Below are 20,580 nucleotides of genomic sequence, written 5' to 3'. Positions count from 1 at the left end.
GCACTGTCACCTGACCTCGGGGCCTGCACAGAATCATTACTGCTACCAAACGCTGCACTCGCTCATTCGTGCATTCACTCCACCACTATCCGCGCCCGACAGTGTCAGGTGCCCGGCTGACGCCAGAGGCCAAGGGGACACCTCTGGTCCCCAGGAGTAAGCTCAGTCACCTTCAGTCTGACGGTCAGCCCACCTGGAAGTAAGGAGTGCCCCTGCCTGCAGGCTGGGTCAATGGGCGGTGGCCCAGGCAGCCCGGGGACACTGTGGGGTCGACCTCGGCCCCAAATCCCTATTTGAGCCAGCTCCTACTCTGCTGCTCCTCGGAGAGCCTCCTGGCGGTGCTGGCTGGGCATGCCGGAAGCAGCCCGCCCCAAGATACCTCCTCGTTCCCTCTGAAGCCCGTGGCTCCCGGCGTCGTGCAGGTCAGGGCCCCAGCTGTCCACCGCTCCCCCGAGGACGCCTCAGCCCCTCCTGCCCCTACGGCTCGGTGGCTCGCCCGCCACCAAGCGCTGTGAAGGCTACCTCCAAACATCTCTGGGCTGCACCCCGCTGCCTGGCGCCCTGAGCCTCCGCTCCAGCCCCTCACCAGCCGGCCTGCTTCAGGCTTGCTCCCAGGCCTCTTCTGCAGAGGCCGCGGGAAGGACCCCTCTGAATCACAGATCTGTGTCCCGTGATGGCTCCTCACTGCCCTCAGGACCAACTTCCAGACGCTCCAGGGGGCCTGCACGGGGCTCCATGCCCTCCAGGCTCATCTCTCACCAGCCCTGCCACGCTGCCCCTCTCAGATCACAGACCACTTCCTCCGGGACCCCTTCACTGAGCAGCAGCCCCCGTCCCCCATCAAGTTCCAGGCTGCGGTTCCCTCCTCCGGCCCCGAGCGTCCTGTATCACTGGGTCTCAGCACTCCTTGTGCTTACTGTCTCCACCTTCCTCAATCCTACACGAGCTCCGGTTCATGCAGTGTGACACCCCCAGAGCCAGCACCATGGCCAGGCCTTTTGGAAACATTCACTACATATCTGTCAAATACTGCTGAGCGGGCCACATGTCACACCTCTGTCAGGTCATCTACTGAAGTGAGAGGCCTGTCCAGGGACAGGAAGAAATGTGGGCAGGGAGGCCAGGTCACGGCCCGCCTCTCCCCGAGTCTCTCGATCCCGTTTGAGCAGACTGAGGGGGGGTTTCTCCACCTGCATGAACCCTGCCCGCCTAGTGCCCAAGCCCCCCCACTGTGAGCGTCCTGCAGTCTGCCTCATGTGCCCCGGCCTCGCACAGGGCCGGGCACCTGCTTGCTTGCTGAATTAACCTGCATCCAGGAAGGAAAGAGGAAGCAGAGAGGAAGGGTGGCCTGTTCTTGCTGCACAATCCCCCAGCAGAGGAGGGAGGGACCGGGGACCTGCCTGCACCCTCCACCCCAATGTCCATCTCCCCCTGCCCACTCCCAGTCTGAATCCCCTCAGCCATGAAGGCCCGAGTCAGGGCCCCCTCCCGCAGGGACAGCCCTGGCTTCCCTCGGCCTCTGACCCCCAGGTCACTTACTTCCACTCATGTCACCTCTGATCTTCATCTCTCTACCAGACGACAAACCCCTTCAGGGAAGGGACCCTGCTTTGCATTTCTCAATCTCTCTCTAAAGGCCTCTCGGAGGACAGGCACTCCCAGGCTGAAAACCACCTTATCCGTTCAGAGACGGGGCACAGGGGCCAGAGTACAGGCTTCCAGATGTGGGAGACCGAGCAGATGCCACCGGCCTGCCTGCCGTCCCACCTGAGGGCCCATGGCAAGCAAAGTGAGGCCAGGAGGAAACCAAATAATGCCGGGAGAGTAACGGGGAGGGAGGCGATGTGAGCAGTCAAGAACTTTCTGGAAGGCAGAAAGTGGGTGAGAGCATGCCGGGCAAGCAAACAGGAAGAGGAAGCTGCAGCCGGGGACATGGCACAGGCGCTGCAGGGGGGGCCTGAGCCCCGGGAGGCCTGGGCTGGGGCATCCGCAGGTGCAGTGGGGAGCGGGTGGCTAGGGGTTTTTCTTGGGGTGATGAAAACGTTCTGGAATGAGAGAGGTGATGGCTGAGCCACTGTACGAACACAATAGACACGAGGATCGTACACATTAAGGGTGAATTTTATCATGTGTGACTCATACCTCAGTAAAGCAGTTATTAAAAAAAAAAAGCCAACCAGAGCGGCTGTGACTGGAACAACAGCCCTGGGTATCCCTCCTGCGACCTTCCCCACCCCACCCCCTGAGTCAGGCCCTTCTCAGTCAGGAAATTGGGGGACCCACTCCCTAACCAGAAACCGCTGGTAAAGCGAACCCATCCTGCCCTGAACAGAGCACTCGGTAAGAGTTCCCACTTGGAGGAAAGAGGCCAAAGAAACAGGAATACTTTGGGGACCACAAGAGAACTTGGGAAAAGGAAAACAAAAACAAAAACAAAAACCTAGAGTCAATGCCCTCAGATGCAAGACTTGCTCAACAAATGAAAACAAAATACTTTTAAAAAGGAAAATTAGAGAGTAAGAAAGGGCTCTTAGACCTTAGTACAAATATAGTACTTACAACTTTTTAATTCAACAAAAAGACCAGAAAATAAATTCGATGGAATCTCCCAGAATGTAGAGCAAAAAGACATTTTTTTTAAAGGGTGAAAGGTGCAAAAACAACTCAGCAGATTAAACAAATGTCAACAGCAGCTAATATTCATAAAGCAACTACTGTATGCCAGGCAGTATTCTCAGCACTTTATACATTTAACTCATTTAATCCTCCCAACAACACTGTGAGGCAGATGCAGTTGTTCCCATTTTACAGATGAAAAGACTTAAACATAGACAAGTTATATAATAAGCATCCTAGAATGCGAAAAAAGAAATTAAATAGGTGGAAAGAAATTGTCAAAGAAATAGAAGCTAAAATGAAGGACACCAGGACTTCCATGGTGGCCCAGTGGGTAAGACTCCACGCTCCCAACGCAGGGGGCCAAGTTCAATCCCTGGTCAGGGAACTAGATCCCACATGCCACAGCTAAAAGAGCCCACATGCGGCAACAAAGATCCCTCACACAGCAACGAAGATCCAGCATGCCGCAACTAAGACCCAGCACAGCCAAATAAATAAACAAATATTTTTAAAAATAGTAATAATAAATAAAATAAAATGAAGGACACCACATGTCCAACATGATGAACAAACACACAACCAAAAAAGATCCCGGAAACAATGTCATAAAAACCATCTTAAGTCCTTCTAAAGACAAAACAAAAAACTAAAAAACAGGTCATCTGCAACAGAACAAGAACCCAATAGCATCAGACTTCTCAGAAGACAAAGAAGTGACACTTCCAAAGCTCTAAGTGACAGTAATTCTCCAACTAGAACGTTACACCCAACTAGACTACTATTCAAGTGTGGGAACAGAACAAGGGCACTTCAAATACACTAGGAGTCAAGGAGTTTATTCCCCACACACCTTTCTTTGGAAATTGCTTCAGTAATTAATCTCCTGGGAAACTTCTTGAGAAATTATTCTAGTAAAACAGGAAAATAAACCAAAACATAAGGGTATTAGGTAAATCCCCCCAGGAGAAAAGTAAAGGAAAGTCCCAGCGTGATGGCTAAAGAGGAGCCAGTTCTGACTAGAGGAGGAAGAGACCAGAATGAAATATCTCGAAGGGGAAAAAACTCCACTGAATAAACGAAATGCTGGGGAGGATGGAAAAAAGGCAAAGCACCTTTGATGAAAAAGACACAATGCAAGGATGGGAAGAGAAGCAAAGGGTCAAATATGAAGCGCAGTAAACGGGGCCAAATTTTAACCAAGGATGATAAAAAGAGCCCATCTGACCTTGACATGAGCTTGAGCGTTCTCCTTGGAGTGGCCCAGAGTTCAGAGAGGATCCCGACCAGCCCGACAATGGAGAGAGTCGCTACGGTCAGTGCCCTTTGCCAGCTACCAACTTCTAGACTTAATCTCTAATCCTGGAGTGGAGCAACCTTAATGAAGTCAAGTGTAGCTCTCAGAGGGAGGGGTGTAAGGTTCAAGGAAGACGGGGTGCTCCTGCCCTTCTCTTCCTAAATGAAAAGTCAGGAGACCATGGCCAAAGTTGACAGCATCGAAGAATGCATTCGTTCTCTCAACGAATACTTAGTAAGCACCTAAGTATTACTTAGGATACAGCAGCAAACTATATGGCCAGACACAAACCCCTCACTTGTCGGGGATGAAAGAGGGAGAAGCTTAGGAGAAAGTCTAACCCTTCACGCTAGTAAGTTAATAAACAAATGTGAAAAATCTAGAGATAAGCAAATTTGCTTCTACTGCTTTAAGGTGTTAAGAAAGGACACGACCCAGAAAGGCCTAGAAATGTTGCCCCTGGGGTGATACCACCGCTGATGAGTTGGGAGGTGGGAACATCCCACCTGGCACATCTCTGCTGGGTCTGTTACGGGTGCATATTGTGGTGTAAAAGATACTTTTTAAGCACATAAAGTATAATTTCAGAGGCTGGAGCCCTATAAGAAATTCACTGGCTGCTTCACCTGATCTGTTTTTCACTGACCACTAAGCAAATGGCGAGTGAGCATTTACCATTCGATACCCGTGACGCAGGTGCCCTCTGTGTAGAGGCCGCACCGACTTTGCAAACACGCACGATTCACCTACTGAAACTCTGCCTGCAAAACGACACTTCAAAAGAGTGCACTTCACTCAAAACCCATGTTTCAGACATCGGGAGCTCAGAGAATGTGCCGCTTCCTCGTGACCACAAACAGGTGACTGGGCCTCTCGGGACCTCAGTTTCCACATCTAGATATGGGAGGGGATCCTGGGGGGCTCCCTGCATCGCACAGCACAGAGCGAGGGCAGGACAAACGTAGGCAGCTCTGAGTGTTACTTCTAGCGGCTGCTTGGTTAAGGACCGGAGGGGAGGAAGATGAAACCAGCAGCTGAAAGGTGGATAGGAGTCACCATCTGAGGCCCCTCCCGGAGAGAAAGGGAGGGACGGGAGAGGGAGGTGGTGAAGGAACCGCAGTGGCAGCTGTCTGGGAAAGCAGGCACCTGGGCCAGGAGGGGGCAGCCCGGCTTCTGCTCTGCGTCCGGACACAGCGACCACGGGCTCCCCCAGAATGAACAGGCGTGACCAAGCGCCAAGAAAAACGGGCATATCCAGCCCACAGAGCATAGACTCATGCTTTAAAGCACAGGCAGCTTACCTGGCCCCCTGAGCTTGCTTCCCCATCTGTAAAAGAGGGTCGCGGGGTGAACGAAAAGAGCTTGTGAGCAGGACGTGCCTGATAAGTGGCATGTATTACTACTATTATTATTAGCAGGTGCTTTACAGATACCTGCTGTTGCCAGGAACAAGATGGGCTCTCTCCAAGAGGCTCAGAGACGGAAAAAGGAAAAAGGGAGAGAAGCTGAAGACTCAGGAAAGGAGAAACGAAGGAAAAGGAACAGCGGAAAGCTGATGGAAGAATCCAGAAGAAAAAGAATCTCGAGCCAGTTCTGAACCAGGAGTTTCTACTCCTGTAACACACGTCACTTCCCCACTGGACAGCAAGACACTTGCCGGCCCAAGCCCAGGCCCCCAGCAGGTCCCGGAATGGGCTCCTGCTTCCACCCGAGGCTCCATGCTGTCACAGCATGACCCCCGGCCCCCTGGCCACCTACTGTGGGTAGAGGGGGCAGCAGCCCAGCAACGGCTCTCCCAGCCCTGAAGCCCTTTCCGAGCACAGAGTCCTTTGTTCCTTTATCAATGCATCCATTCGAGAACTATTTTCAAGACCCCTGTGACGGGCTGGGCTTCACATGGGGACCGAATGGTAAAAACAGGACAGGGCCCGGCCCCCACAGAGCTCCCAACATCGCCTCCAACTTTGCTCCAAATTCCCCAGGAAGTGGTCTCTGATCGCGCGCCCTGGGTGAGTTCCCGGTTCTCCACCCCGTCAGACAGCCGGGCCGCATGTCACCCTGTACTTCGCAGATGGCCGGGCACTCTGAGGGGTGAAGCCTGGGAGGAGGCGGCGGCGAAACGCAAGCCTTTTCTGCTTTTGCCCCACATACCACGGGCTCTCTAAAGGGCATCTCTCCTCCAACGTGGGCCCAGTAAGCAGCTTCCTGCTTACTCACCAGGGGGTGTAAGTTGCCCTTCCCACCCTCAACCACAGGGCTACATTCTCTGGAAGCTTCTCAGAGCCTGAGTCTAAGTGATGACACAAGATGCTGTCACCACCTCCGCTGGGTTTTCCCTACAGCCAAGTCCGCGGCCAAGGGAGAAGCAGAAGGGATGGTGGAGGCCCTGTGTGGAGGGCGAGCTCTCACCTCGGGCTGCGGGGTACAGGCCACCTGCTCCCCAGGGAGAGGGCAGGCGGCCAGGGTGGGGACACTCACCACGCTTGGGCTTGGGGAAGCTGTCGTGCAGCCGGAAGACCACCTTCTCCACGAAGTGCTGGATCTCACACTGCTCAGGGCCGCGGACAAACACCATCCAGTCATGCGTGAAGCCCTCCGTGGTGGGCTTCTTGCGTAGTTGGGCACGATGTCCCAGCTCTAACTTGACCTGGACAGTGCACTGCAGGGAGAGAGAGGCGGGCACAGGGTCAACGCAGAGCCCAGGGCAGGGTGCTGCAGGCCGTGCCCTCCCCCTGGCCCCCCGCGGCCTACAGAGCTCGTAAGTGAAGGGAGTCTGCGAAGGGGCAGCGCGTTCACAGGAGCAGGAGCCTACACGTGCTCAGGTGGGCGGGGCCCGGACGGCTGTGCATGCCTTCGCTCCCCAGGAGGCCAACGGGGCCCCCCCCCGCGCCTCCTCCCCACCCTGCCCCAGGGCCTTGGCACCTGTGGTTCCCACTGCCTCGGATGCTCTCCCCCAGGCCTCCCCACGGCTGGCTCCATCCTGTCACCGAGGTCTCGGCTTGACTGTCACCTCCTCAGAGAAGCCCTCCCTGACCACCCAACCTGAAAGCACCCACCACCACCCCATGGCTCTTTATGACACAGTCTTCTCAGCAGTCTCCATGATCAGACATCATCTTGCTAGCAGTCTGCCTGCTCTCCTCTTGCACTGGCTCACTGCAAATGGCTCCCTGCCCGGAGTAGCAACCCTCACCAAGATCTCCTGGAAAACAGCAGCGTGACCCGTGGTGCCACTGCAGTCGCCCCTCAGTACCCATGCGGGATCGCTTCCCGGACCCGAGGATACCAAAATCCACGGATGTTCAAGTCCCTTAGGTAAAAAGGCTTAGCACTTACATGTAACCTACGGATATCCTCCTGCATACTTTAAATCATCTCTAGGTTACCTATAATACCTCGTACAACGTAAATGCTAGGTAAATAGTTGTAACCACATGTAAGTGCTATGTAAATAGTTACTGGGGCACAGCAAATTCAAGGGTTGCTTACTGGCACTTTCGGGAATCGTTTTCCCGAATATTTTCGATCCACAACTGATTGAATGTGCGGATGCAGAACCCACGGATCCGGAGGGCAGACTGTACCTCGTTCTACGAATGAGGCAACCAAGGCTCCAAGAGTGAGCTGTTGAGTGGCACACACGAGGCGCCTGAGTTGTAAGGAGATTCAGGCCCAGGTGTGTGTGTGTCACCCAAAGGCCACTCCCTTGGCCAGTGTGCCATCCTGCCGTCCTTGATTAAAGCATTTTCATTCTCCACCATCCCACAGAGTGCCTCCTGGAAAACAGAGACCCCTGGGGTCACCTGAGTCACCTGCACAAACGCTGGCTTTGTTTTCAAAGCAGAACAGCGGTTCACAGTGAGAATGGGGGGCAAGTGTGAAGCCAGCTGGGGACAGGTGCAGGTGGGCCCGCGGCCTCGGGCTGCCCTCCTCACACACATGTTGGCCACTCACCTGAGACAGGAAGCAGCTCGTGCCGGCCCCCCGCCACACACACACACTAAGCAGGCAGCCCCAACCCTTCGTAGAACTTGCACCAGTGAGGCCAGCTGAAACCGCCGACAGGGACCCACTGTACACATCTGCTCTGGCCTGTTAAAACCCTCTCTGGACTTCACAGAGATACAGTCTGACACCTAGTATCAAAATCAAGAACGTTACAAAGAAAGCAGAGGCCAAGTGGACACTTGCTCCTAAGTACTGAGATAACGAGGGACAAGCGGGCCAGTGGCCTGGATCCCACGCATCCGGAAGGAAACTCCCCTGTCGGGCTCAACAGCCCAGGCCCAGACCAGAAACCTCCCTCTGCACTCTCTTTCTCACCACCGGACCCCAGGCACCCCTGGGGCCACAGTCCCTCCAGGACCTGCCTCTTCTCTGGGTTCCAAAACCCTGTTCAGACCCACCACTGGCGTACTCCCCACTCTTCCACCCCTCGCTGCTCGGTCACTGCAGGGAAAGCATGGCCCGCCGCTCTCGGTCAGAATCGAGTCCGCAGGCCTCAGCATACCTCCCATCTCACACCTGTGCTTCCTCAAGTCTGGGGTATTCCTCGTTTACCATGCTTTCACCCAAGATCAGAGAGTATGTCACAGAGCCGTGCAAGTTTCCCGCGCTGCAATCCCCTGTACGTGCACACACACATGCTCGTGCACAAAGAAGATGCTGCTAAGTTCTGGCCAGGCCTTAGAGGCTGAGAACCGAGGAAGCACAGGAAAACGCACACACCCTGCATCCCAACTCAGTCAGACACCAGCCATCCCCAAACATACCGGGAACGTCCACTCCCATCCACCTCTGCTCCTTCCGGCCCGCAGCCAGGGGCGCCCTAACTCACTTCTCTCTGATTGGAATTCCACTTGTCCCTTAAGCCCTGGCTCAAGTGCTACTCTCTCCAGAGCCTCTTCTGATAGATCCACACCGGAAACCAACCAGACCCTGGTCTCCACAGCAGTCTGTGTACAACCAACTCCGCTGTGCCACTTCATCCCGACCCTGCTCCTGACTGTTCACTGCTGTCTCCCCCAGGGCCACATCCCACCCGTCCTTTTAACCTCTATCCTGGAATCACGCTGCACGAGGCATCAACACTGGATTAAACCAGAGAGGCTTCCTAGATCAGTGAGTTCTAAGTGGTGCGTTGGTTCCAAGAGGGAAGGGCCAAGGTGACAGATAAGGACAGGGTGGCCCGGACGCATGGACTGGCGGGAGGCAGTGGGTACTTAGCGAGACAACTGTAAAAACAGGGCAGGAGCCCCCCACCCCGCCGGCACAGGACGACAGTCCCCGTGGGGCTGCTTGGGAAAAGAGCAGAGAGCCCCGGGACCGGTCCACTCGGGGGAGGGGTGGGGATCCGGATGGAGCATTTAGATTCCACACTAGAGAAATGACAGCCAACCGTACGCAGGTGACAGATTGGAGGAAACAGCATCTAAGTGATAAAGCACCCCAGCAACTGTGTACACAGTCTGGGCTGAAGGCAAAAAGGACAGACAGACCAACAACAACAAGCCTGCTGGGAGGCAACCAGAGGGAGTGGCTGGAAAAGAAGCCTGAAACAGGAGAACTGGGAGGACCCAAGGGCGGATGCAGAAGGAGAGACAGGCGACCAGGCAGCTGGGTGGCTGTGATGATGCCCATGGAGCCCGGGTGGGTGGAGCGGGGGTGGGGGGTTGGGGACATTTGGGGGGAAATACCCCCCTGACAGCTGGAGAAAAGGCCTGGACGTCTGGATAAACAAGTCATGCTCGAATCAACCACAAGCTTCTATCCGCAGAACGCTGCTTATGGACAACGTTCAAGATAAACAACCCCCAACAATATTTACATGATCCCAAATAGGCCATAATCGCCCCGTACACTTACGGGTGTGTAACAAACTCTGCCTTTCTCTCTGACCTGTTTTCACACTGAGGAGTCGGGAGACAATCCCTGGATTATGGGAAACCAGATCCACATAATCACAATGACAACAGGACACTGTTGAATGGCTTCTGGTATCAATACTTTCAGAGTTAACTCCTAGGTGATGAGATGCCCCCTCAGATTCTGCTGTTCACCAATCCGGAGATTAACAACCCTGCTCCAACCCCAGCTGCCTTCCCGGCATTTCTCATCACGTGGGGTTCCTACCCAGGGCACATGAGCAAGCCCGGCAGAGCAGTGATTGTGAAAGAAGGGAAGACCACAGTTCCATCCGAGGGGGAAAATGGAAGCGCCAAAAAGACGCTCCAGAGGCCAAAGTAAACAGGAAGGTTCTGAAGCGCGATGGGTAATCTTTGCAGCCGGCGGGCCGTGCCCAAAGCTCCGCCCAGGCGGCATCTCTGCCTCAGGGGCCAGCGCCAGCTCAGTCCCGACACCCCCAGACCCCAGGTGCCAATGACTGCATACGCCAGTGCACACAGGAGAAGTCTCCCCTGAATGCTGGAACCTTCTAAGAAGTAAAGATGGTGGAATATCACAGATTTGGGGACACTATATTAGAAAAGAAATCATTGATTCCGTAGGACACTCAAGCTACACCGAAGCGGAGGCAAGTAAAGCTGAGCCCTGGCCAACTACTCCGACTCGGTGAGTCACGGTAATTCCACCTCCGACAATTCCACCTCTGCAGGCTCTGCCCCCTCCTTCCTTACTCCACCTGGACTCCTTCCCTGTCCAGCAGAACTAGAGAACTGAAGCAGATCAGTCAGCTGCTTCTCCAGGAAGGGTGCCTGCTGGAGAGGCTCACTGTTGGCTGGATTAATAAGCCCGAGCTGGACTTCCCTGGTGGCGCAGTGGTTAAGAGTCCGCCTGCCAATGCAGGGGACACGGGTTCAAGCCCTGGTCCAGGAGGGTCCCACATGCCACGGAGCAACTAAGCCCGTGCGCCACAACTACTGAGCCTGGGCTCTAGAGCCCGAGAGCCACAACTACCGAGACCATGTGCCACAACTATTGAAGCCCATGCACCTATAGCCCGTACTCCGCAACGAGAGAAGCCACCGCAATGAGAAGCCCACACACCGAACCGAAGAGTAGCCCCGCTGCTCACCGCAACTAGAGAAAGCCCGTGTGCAACAACGAAGACCCAATGCAGCCAAAAACAAAATGAAAAAAGAAAAACTAATAAATTAAAAAAAAAAAAAAAGCCCGCGCTGCCTGGAGTGACGTCCCTCACCTGCCCCGCGGCTGCTGGGAGGCCCCTTGCAGAGCCTCCAGAGGGAGGGCCCGGCCTTGGTCACTGCCACGTCCCAGCATCTTGAGGGCCACTTCGCCACCCACTGCCCCCACAAAAGCCCAGAACAAAGGGGCACTTTCCAGGCTGCTCCAGAAAGAGTTAACTATTCTACCTCTGGGAAATCGTCCCTAAGACCTGAGATGAGATGGAGTGGCACGAGGGCTCCCAGGGCCATCTAGGGACAGTTAAGCTTGGGCTGAGGGCCTCCGCTGGGCACTGCCCTCGCTCCAGGCCAACTGGCGGCGGGCACTTGGAACCCAAGGGCCAGAATCCTAAGTCCTGCGAGCCAGGCAGACGCATCAGCCAGCACAGACCCCTGCAGGTGTGGAAGGGGAGGCCCCACCCAGCAGAGACAGAGCCAGCCTGGTGTCAACAGCCCTGCTGGCCTCACAGCCCTCGCTTCCCGGGATCCTTCCCACATCCCTCGAACCCTGCCCTCAGCCCGGCCCCAGGAGACAGGTCTTCAACAAGTGTATCTGTAAGATTTCCCCGGATCTTCTGGTGGGAATTCTCTTTACCAGATGCCCCCCCCCCGCCGTCCCCCCACCCCGGGAATTCCCACTTTACCAAGTGGCCTAATTAGGCCTGGAGTCTGGCTACTGCAGCTAATTCCCTCAGATGCGCAATCCCCTCCCCTCCCAGGAGGAGGAAGCACCCAGGGGTCTTTTCCCTGATCAGCCTGGGACGATTTTGCCAAGTCTGATGACACCCAGCAGGGTCACTGGCAACGTGGTCCACACACCCACAAAGGGGGACAGGGGCTGGGCCCACAGAGCGGCAGCCGCACAAGCCCGAAGTAAGCGCTCTTCACAGAACTTTCTCCCTCTAGACCCAGCGGGGGGCTCCCGGGAGCAGCCACTGAATCAGAGCACAAGACAGGGAGAGGACAGCCGTCCCTCTGAGACAATCCTCTCAAGTGGAGACTGCCTGCCCGGAGGCTGGGACCTCTCAGGACAGCCGCAGGAGGCCCTGGCCCTCTAATGCCTGGCCCACGGGGGCTGGTGGCTGCCCCTACACTCTCTTAGGGCTCCATCCGGCCTCAATTCTCTGACCCAGGGCACCAGGTTAATGACAAAGGGACAAGAAGGGGCTCAATGAATGTGCCTCTGGAAACTCTCTAAGGTAAGTGTGCAGACCGTGAGGGTGTGCAGATACACCCACAATCTTTAGGGCTGTCAGGCTGCTGGGAAGCCTCACCCCTACCAGCCCACCAGGGAGGCCTGGGACAGGATATGCATTAAATATGTAGGAAACGCACACAGACATGTAGATGATGCGTCGGCCATCCCCAGAGTTCTCCAGAGAGCAGTCTTGGGAGATTTTGAACACGAACAAGCCCAATAAAGGCATCTGTCACCAGGCCAGGTGGGCCTGGTGACAAAGGCAGTGATTCCTAGTCACTTTTATTTAACCAACAGTTGGCGAAGCTAAGTGCAAATCTTCGCATTACAAACTACGAGGGACCCAAAGGGGAGCAGAACTCTGGTCCCCGCTCTCAAGCACTTTACAACATGCTTCACAACTTTAAAACCTGGCATCGACCTGCTGTGACAGCTTCAGAGCCAGGTGGGGGAGGACCCCATCACCCTCTCATTAGCACTCTGCACAGTCCTGAGGTTCTCTATGCAAGGTCTGGGGGAAGAGCGAGCGCTCCCCCTAAACATCCCACCAGGCCTCGACTCCTTGCAGGGCTGTCCTGGGCCTGCGTTTGCACATCCGTGAAATGGGCCTTCCCCGTGAGAAACAAACCTCCCTTCTGCAACAGCGGAGTATGGTCACAGGCAGCTGTTCTCAAATCCAAACTTTGGAGATGAAGAGTCAGCGTCAGTTCAACCATGTGGCTCAGCGGGTCGGCCGCCCACCTCGCAGCCAGGCCCAATGCTTTTGTGAAGGGAGGACTCCCTGGTCCTTTGGGGAACAGGACTCCCCAGACGCTGATACCACTTCTAGCTCCCTAGGCAACCCCCCGCCCCCTGAGGCTCCCTTCCCAGCCTCCTTTCCATCTTTTCAGCAGCTGCTCAGTCTGTAACCACGCCCATTCCTTCCCCACCATCCTTGGAGATAAATCACATGGCTCCCAGCCATGACCCCTGCGTGAGCAAAGACCTGCCCCCCAAAATACATCACCATGTCCCCCCTAAAAAAAAATACAAATCCCGCAGACGACAGACGTGTAAGTACAGGCTACAGGTCAAGGGATCAAACAGGTGGGGGTGTGGTCAAGGCAAAGGGTACCAGAATGACATTTTCCCGGGAGCCAGAGCCAAATGCAGAATCCCCCTTCTCAGCTGGGCCTGGAAGTTCTAGAAAACGCAACAGGAAGGTCAAGAGAACCAGTCTCCCAGAGCAAGCGGGCCTGGGCGAGCGGGGGAAGCCCTGTTGTTTCCCATCACACTGAGGCATTCACAGGTTTGGGGCATCGTGGGGGAGACAGAGAAGGCTGACTCTGCTGGATTCACAGCGTCTCCCCCGCCCCTTCTCTCCTGCCTCCCCAGGGGCTGCTGCCCCCTAAGGAAGGGACAGAGCTCCTGGGCCTCTCCCAAATTTGCATGAGAACACAGCCGGGGATGAAGAGTCAGACGCCTGGGTGGCTCAAGCTTTCCTCTGGGACCGGTTTCACTTGTCAATACGTGTGCAAGGATCCAGACCAGCGCTGTCGAGTGGAACCTTCTGCCCTGATGGAAAGGTCGCCTCTTCGTGCTACCCAATGAGGTGGCCGGCACCTCAGGAGTGGTGGTTCCTGGGCACTTAAAATGTGGGTGGTGCAACTGAGGAACTGACTTTTTCGTTCTCGTACTTTTAAGTTTAAATAGCCACCGAGTGCTAGCTGCTGCCGCGCTGGGCAGTGGCGAGGTACCTCTCTTTGGCCCAGGGTGCTCTCCTGCTCCCTGCACCCCCAGCAGGACGGCTGTCTCCCTCTGTCACCGACCCAGAACGCCGCCCCTTCTCACCGCTCCGCTCATACAGATGACAGCCACCCAACCAGCCAGGGCGCCACATATCACAAGGGGAATGGACACAGCTGGGCCTGAGATGTTTCCCCGGGAGGCCCGGCGGGTGGGGTGAGGGGCGGGAGCCATGCTCTACGCCCACAGGGTGCCCAGCAAGACTTCCCCAGGGGCCAGCTTCCTTGAAAGTGGACACCGAAGGTTTATTTTGTTTTGTTTCTTAACTCAATACAGATCGGAGGCAACAAGCTCTGTCCCTTCAAGGGAAATGAACTCACACCACTCTGCAGAAATCCCCCATTCAGCTGTCATGAACTATTCCCTACTTCTCAAGAAAGAGGTACAACACCAAGGCTGAAAGGAAATCGCAGTGAGAGGGTGCCCCCAAGCACAGGCCTCAGTGATCCTGCGCCACCAGGCGGCTGGGATGGGCGGGGGGGAGGTCTCCCACCCCCCAACCCTGAAACCCCACGGCCACACAGCACCTTACGAGCCAGAGCTGCCTGAGTGGCGCCGGCAGCCAGGGATGCCCCAACCTGCCCTGACTAACAGCGGGGATTTCAGCTGCCAGCCCCACTGCCCCCACACTGCCTCTCCTGGCTTCGAGCCCCTGGAAGGCAGGGGCAGCAGGGGAGGGTGAAGAAATAAATGATCCTATGTCGGGGGTCGCAATGGTCCAGGGCTTGGGGAGGGGTAAGGGGCTTGGGTACTGAAGAGGAGAACAGCCTTGGGTTCGCCAGGACTGGCTCAGGGTTTCCAGATAGAAGGGAAAGGGGCCGTGGGGAGAGTTTAGGGAGGCTGGGGAACACCCTAGGTTTGCAGCAAGGCTCTCGGTGGCGGCTCCAAGATGCTGGGGAAGGCAGGGAAAATGGGGTGTGCTAGGGGGAGAGGGTAGTGGGTCAAAGTCACGGCATCAGACTAGGGGATGCTGGGAGGAAGTGGGCGACCCTGAACGTAAGGAGAGAGACACATGGGTTCAGGAGAGACTGCAGGTCTCTGCAGGGAGGACGACTATGGTTACAGGAACCAGAGAGAGGAGACCTGGACTGGGGGACAACGTGGGGAAGCGTAAATCAGAGTCACAGGGGCAAAGAGGGCCCGAACTGAGGGGAGTGAGGCATCTGGTGTCTGAAGGGCGTGGAGGCTCCAGGTCCGAGCAGAAATGGTCCCTGGACCTGGTCAAAGAGGGTCTGAAGGTGAAGAGACAGACCCTTGGGGCCCTGCGGTCCAAGGGAGAGTGATCAGGGCCTGAAAGCAGAGGGGGCTGAGCAGCAGAGTGGGTCAAAGGCATCTGAAGAAGAAAGCCCAGGTCCAAAAAAGGGGGCCACTCAATGCAGGCCTGGGTCCTGGTGGGAAAAGACCCGGGACCCTACCAGGGTTTGAGGAGGAACAGATGCTCAGGCTGAGGCAAGGGCAGGACCAGAGGGGAGAGAGGTCAGCGTGAGCCTGGGTTCGAGGAAGGAGGAGGCTGCAGACCAAGGCCCCAGGAGTTGTGGGGAACTCAAACCCCAGCAAAGGTTTAATGCCGGGAGTTTGAGAGGATTCAGGGCCAAGGGGCCAGAGGAGGCAGCAGACACCGACTGGCCCTGGATTCAGACAGGAAAGGGGGTACAGGCCGGATCAGAGGAATCTAAGGGGCCCCCGGGGGGGCTGCGGGGACTCAGGACTGTGCCGGGATCCCGAGGGATGTCCCAGGGGGCGCTGGGTCGGACTGGGGTCACAAGGGACGTCCCAGGGGGATGTGGGCCAGGCCGGGGTCCCGAGGAGCGTCCCAGAGCGTTTTGGGCTGAAGTGGAGATCACGGGGGGTGTCTCACGGGGATCTGGGCCAGACCGGGGTTCCGAGGGGCTTCCCAGGGGACTCTGAGCAGCGGGGGACCGGGGTTCCCAGGGGGGTCCGCGGCGCTCTGACCCGGCGGGGGTGGCGGATGGGGGATGGGCGCCCCCGCCCCACATAAAGGCCCGGGGAGCTGCGGGCGCGCACAAAGCTGGGCGGGCGGGCGCCGAGCGGGAGCGGGGAGGCCGGGACCGAGGAGGGTCGGGCCCGGCCGGGCGGGCGGGTAAGGGAGGGAGGGAGGGAGGGAAGGAGGGAGGGGGCCGGGCGGGCGGCGCGGGCCGCGCTGCGGCGGCGCGGCCGCTCCTCACCTGATTGTCCATGGCTGGCTCCCCGCCCCGCCCCCGGGCCCCGCGTCGCTCGCCGCCGCCGCCGCCGCTCAGCGCCGCCGCGCCGCCCTCATTGTCTGTCAGGCGCCGCCGCCGCCTCTCCCGGCCGCCCGCCCGCCCGCCAGCCCCGCGGAACCGGAAACCACCGCCAACCCGGGTCGCGCACCGACTGCGGGCCCCCCGCCGCCGACTCGGGCCCGCTGCCCGGACTGACAGCTGCCTAGGCCAGTCGACGACGCGGACGGCGACTTGTGGGGCGGGACTTCCGGCCTGGCGGGGGCCTGCCGGGCTGCGGTCGGAGGGACGAAGACCGCAGCCAATGGGAGGCCCGGACCGGAGGGGCGGGAGGAGGGAGGGAGGGAGGCGCGAGGCGAGCCCCGCAGAGGGGAGCGCGAGGTGTGCGCCGCACGTGGAGGGGGGCGGGGGCGGAGGCGGGACGGGAGCGCCGCGCCTGCGCACTGTGGCCCCAGGGGCCGCTGCACAGTGACCGGAGCTTCCCGGGGCTGAGCCTCCCCCGGGTCCCAACCTCCCCGGTAGGGAGGAATCCCCAGGGACACTTTTGTTTCCTGGCCACGTGTTGCTGCTGTGTGATGGAATGAGACCTGGGCTCTGGAACTGCAGATTAATTTTCCAATCCTGGAACTGTATCATGGTCAACTCCCTTCTTACCCTGAATCTCAGTTTGCGTCTGTAGAATGGGGACCATCACGGTGTGATGCTAGTACGTGGTAATCTGAATGATACAAATCTAAAATCTGCTGCATTGACATAACCGAGAAGTTCTCATTTTATCCACGAGATTTATCATGCTAATCCCTCCAAAAACCGTTTTTTCATTTACCCATGATAATATACCGCGACTTGTAAACTGTTTATATCGAATGTAAACATATGGCCCCATCTTTTTCAGGATCCTGTAAGCCACTTGTCTCTTGGACCTTAGGACTTCTACCTAAGATGTGCAGTTATTTTAAATCCCTTCTTATAAATAGAAATCAGGGTTTTTTGTTTGTTTGGCTATTTTCCCCCCTCCACTTCTCATTTAAGTGTCAGGCAAGTATTCATTAGGTGGTGTGGCCTGTGCTTTGCGCTGAAGAACAGCGCCGGAAAATCAGTTATTTTGGGATAGAAGTAAGTCCAAACAAAAACTCTGAAGAGGGCCAGATCACTGTCATAATACATAGTAACACCGTACTTTTTAATCTAGGGCAGGGCGAGCTGGTTCGTGGGGAGAGAGGGGAGGGTGGAGGTCATGCTGAGAAAATATGCAACAACTTTTTTTTTTTAGATATTCTTCATAATTATACCTAATCATCATCTATTTTGTTTATTTATTTATTGTTTTTGTTTTGTTTTGTTTTTCTGTGGCCGCGCCGTGGCATGTGGGATCTTAGTTCTCCGAGCCCGTGCTGCCGGCAGTGGAAGCACGGAGTCTTAACCACTGCTCCGCCAGGGAAGTCCCAGCAGCACCTTTAATGTGGGTACAACTTTAACTTTTTTTTTTTTTAATCCTGTAACTGAATGTAAGTGGATCAGTGGTTCTAAGTGGTCCTTGAACCAGGAGGTTCAGCATCTCTGGGAACTTTGTTACAAATGCAATTTATGGTTTCTCTTGATTTATGGAATCAGAAACTGGGTGTGTGGCCAGCTGGGGGTGGGGTAGTGCAGAAATTTGTCTCTGAAGGAAGCAGGCAGTGAAGAACCTTTAAGCTACAGTTGTTGCAAAGAAAAGCTTCAGGAACTCAGCCTCCTCCCTCTTACTCATCTGGAAACTATCCTTAGATGAGATTCTTAATTGTTGGGGGTTTTCAAAACTACCTCCCTGGAGCTCTGACTAGATCAGGTATAACTTTTTGAGCATTAGAAAGGATAATGGGGAAACAACCCAAGTGTCCATCAATGAATGAACAGACAAACAAAATATGGTCTGTCCATACAATGGAATATTATTCAGCCTCAAAAAGTAAGGAAATTCTGACATGTGCTACAACATGGATGAGCCTTAAGGACACTGCGCTCATTGAAATAAGCCAGACACAAAAGGACAAATACTGTCTGATTCCACTCACATGAGGCCCCTAGAGGAGTCACATCCATAGAGACAGAAACTAGATGGTGGGGGCCAGGGGCTGGGGGAGGGGCTGGGGAGTCAGTGTTTCATGGGGACAGAGTTTCAGTTTGGGAAGATGAGAAAGTTCTGGAGATGGATGGTGGGGATGGTTGCCCAACAATAAGAATGTACTTAATACCACAAAACTGTGCACTTAAAAATGGTTACAATGGCAAATGTTATGTTGTATATGTTTCTACCACAATAAAAAAAGGACCATTTAACTCTGTGAACATACAAATATACATGAGTCCATAGTGATATTAAAACAACGAAGCACACTTGTCACCTTCGAAGGTGACAATTGTATGAACTCCTCACTTACCAAGCCTTTACAGCATGAAACCAGCTCCAGTTGATGAGGGAAGAAAGCCCTTTTTGCAGAAAAATGCCAACAAATAATGCTAAAAGGATGACAGAAAAATCACTGTTTTGAAACCCCTAATGAACTAATCATCACAGACAAGAGTCATCAATGGATGCTAACACGATTAACTGAAAGGTTCACGGGAGACTGGATAGTATCAGGTCCACCAATGATCTCCTCATAGATTGCCTGCTAGATGCAAAGAGGGAAAAAATAACTTTCCAATGGAAGCATCATACCGTTGCCACCTTTGTTCAGTGACTTTTAGCAGCAGGGCAGTGGGACAAGCAGATGACAAGTTCCTACTAGGTGCAATGGTAAATACACAGCACCAAAAAAGTGTTCATGCCCCAAACGTTTAACTTGAATCACACCTCTAGTTCCAGTTTACAGAAGAAACACAAAGGATAGAGGCACATGACAGATGACACCATGAGAAGCAATCAGACAAGTCCAGAAGGCGTAACTCTCAACAGCCTGGCTTTCTGGAGTCAACAGGATGGGAGGAAAGAAATGAGGACCGCCCAGAGTTCAAAGAGATGGTGTCACACCAAATGCAATGTTGGGTACTTCATTGGATCTTGGCTTTGAACAAACCAGCTGTGTCAACTGGGGACATTTGAACTTGAATTATATTGCATTATGTTTAAACTTGTATTTTGTTAGGTGTGATCATGGAATTATGGTTGTGTAGGAAAATGGCCTTATTTTTTAAAGCTGCATAGGGGTGAAATGCCCCCAGGCTAATCGCCTTTAAAATACATTAATTTAAAAACTAGACAGTGCAAATATGGCAAATGTTAAGAATTGTTCAATCTAAGTGATGGGCATATGGGATTTCATTACTGGTCTCTATACTTTTCTGCATGTGGGACATTTCTATAATAAAAAGTAAAAATGTTAAAAATGCATCCTTTGGGCTTCCCTGGTGGCGCAGTGGTTGAGAGTCCGCCTGCCGATGCAGGGGACACAGGTTCGTGCCCCAGTCCGGGAAGATCTCACATGCCACGGAGCGGCTGGGCCCATGAGCTGTGGCCGCTGAGCCTGCACGTCCGGAGCCTGTGCTCCGCAACGGGAGAGGCCACAACAGTGAGAGGCCCGCGTACCGCAAAAAAAAAAAAAAAAAAAAATGCATCCTTTGCCTAAAATTGAACCACTCTTTTCCTTCCTCTGGAGGTAAACAGAGGGCTGCCCCATTTTGTCATTAGCATGGCCATGTCCTAGCCAACACCTGCTGTACACAAACTCCAGAGGATGAATTTTAAACTCATTTCATCTTGACAATTTTAAGAGGTAGGTGTCGTTGCCCCCATTTCACAGGTGAGGAAACTGAGGCCCAGAGGAGGTGAGTTACCTAAAGTCCCATGCTGAGTATATGGCAGAGCCAGGGACCCACCGAGAGTCCAGAGCTACATATCTGCCGCCCTGTGTCTTACCTTAGTGCCTACTAGCAGCCTCCCCCACAAGAGCATCTGTACACGTTTGCTGAATAAGGATATCAGGGAAGACTTCCTGGTGGTGGTGAGGAGGGGGGGAGGAGATTGAAACTGAGACTTGAATTGCATGGAAGGTGAATTCTGATTTCTTTCGGAGGAATGAAGAATGTTTAGATAGTAAGTTAGAAGGTGGCACTGTGCACAATATTGCTCTGGTTGTCATTTGCTATATAACAAATCACCCTAAACTGAGTGACTTAGAACAACACTAATCATTTATTGTTGGGACCCAGTTGTTGGACCTTCAGAGATTCTGGTTTCATTAGTCTGGAGTAATACAGGGCCACCTCCCCCTCCCCCCTTTTTTAAGTTCAGCTGGGGAATCTCATGTGCAGACTGGGTTGAGAATCACTGAGCTGAAGTTA

At 54.7% G+C, this 20,580-nt stretch overlaps 1 protein-coding gene across 3 annotated transcripts in view; it reads right to left on the bottom strand.

The window, feature by feature from the left end:
• MLLT1 (MLLT1 super elongation complex subunit) overlaps positions 1 to 20,580 on the bottom strand; it is a 130,697-nt gene that overhangs the window by 48,349 nt on the left and 61,768 nt on the right. For 2 of the 3 annotated variants that reach the window (XM_067734036.1, XM_067734038.1), the window contains exons 1-2: positions 16,225 to 16,438; positions 6,392 to 6,572 (exon numbers count right to left, since the gene is read on the bottom strand). In XM_067734036.1, the coding sequence (XP_067590137.1) occupies positions 6,392 to 6,572; positions 16,225 to 16,236 (193 nt within the window). In that variant the 5' untranslated portion in view covers positions 16,237 to 16,438. Of the gene's footprint in view, positions 1 to 6,391; positions 6,573 to 16,224; positions 16,439 to 20,580 lie in introns of those variants that run through there. The other variant, XM_067734037.1, reaches the window with a different exon arrangement.

This window comes from Pseudorca crassidens, chromosome 3 (assembly GCF_039906515.1).
Source record: "Pseudorca crassidens isolate mPseCra1 chromosome 3, mPseCra1.hap1, whole genome shotgun sequence".
Taxonomy (NCBI): domain Eukaryota; kingdom Metazoa; phylum Chordata; class Mammalia; order Artiodactyla; family Delphinidae; genus Pseudorca; species Pseudorca crassidens.
This window is presented reverse-complemented; position numbering and strand designations above follow the sequence as displayed.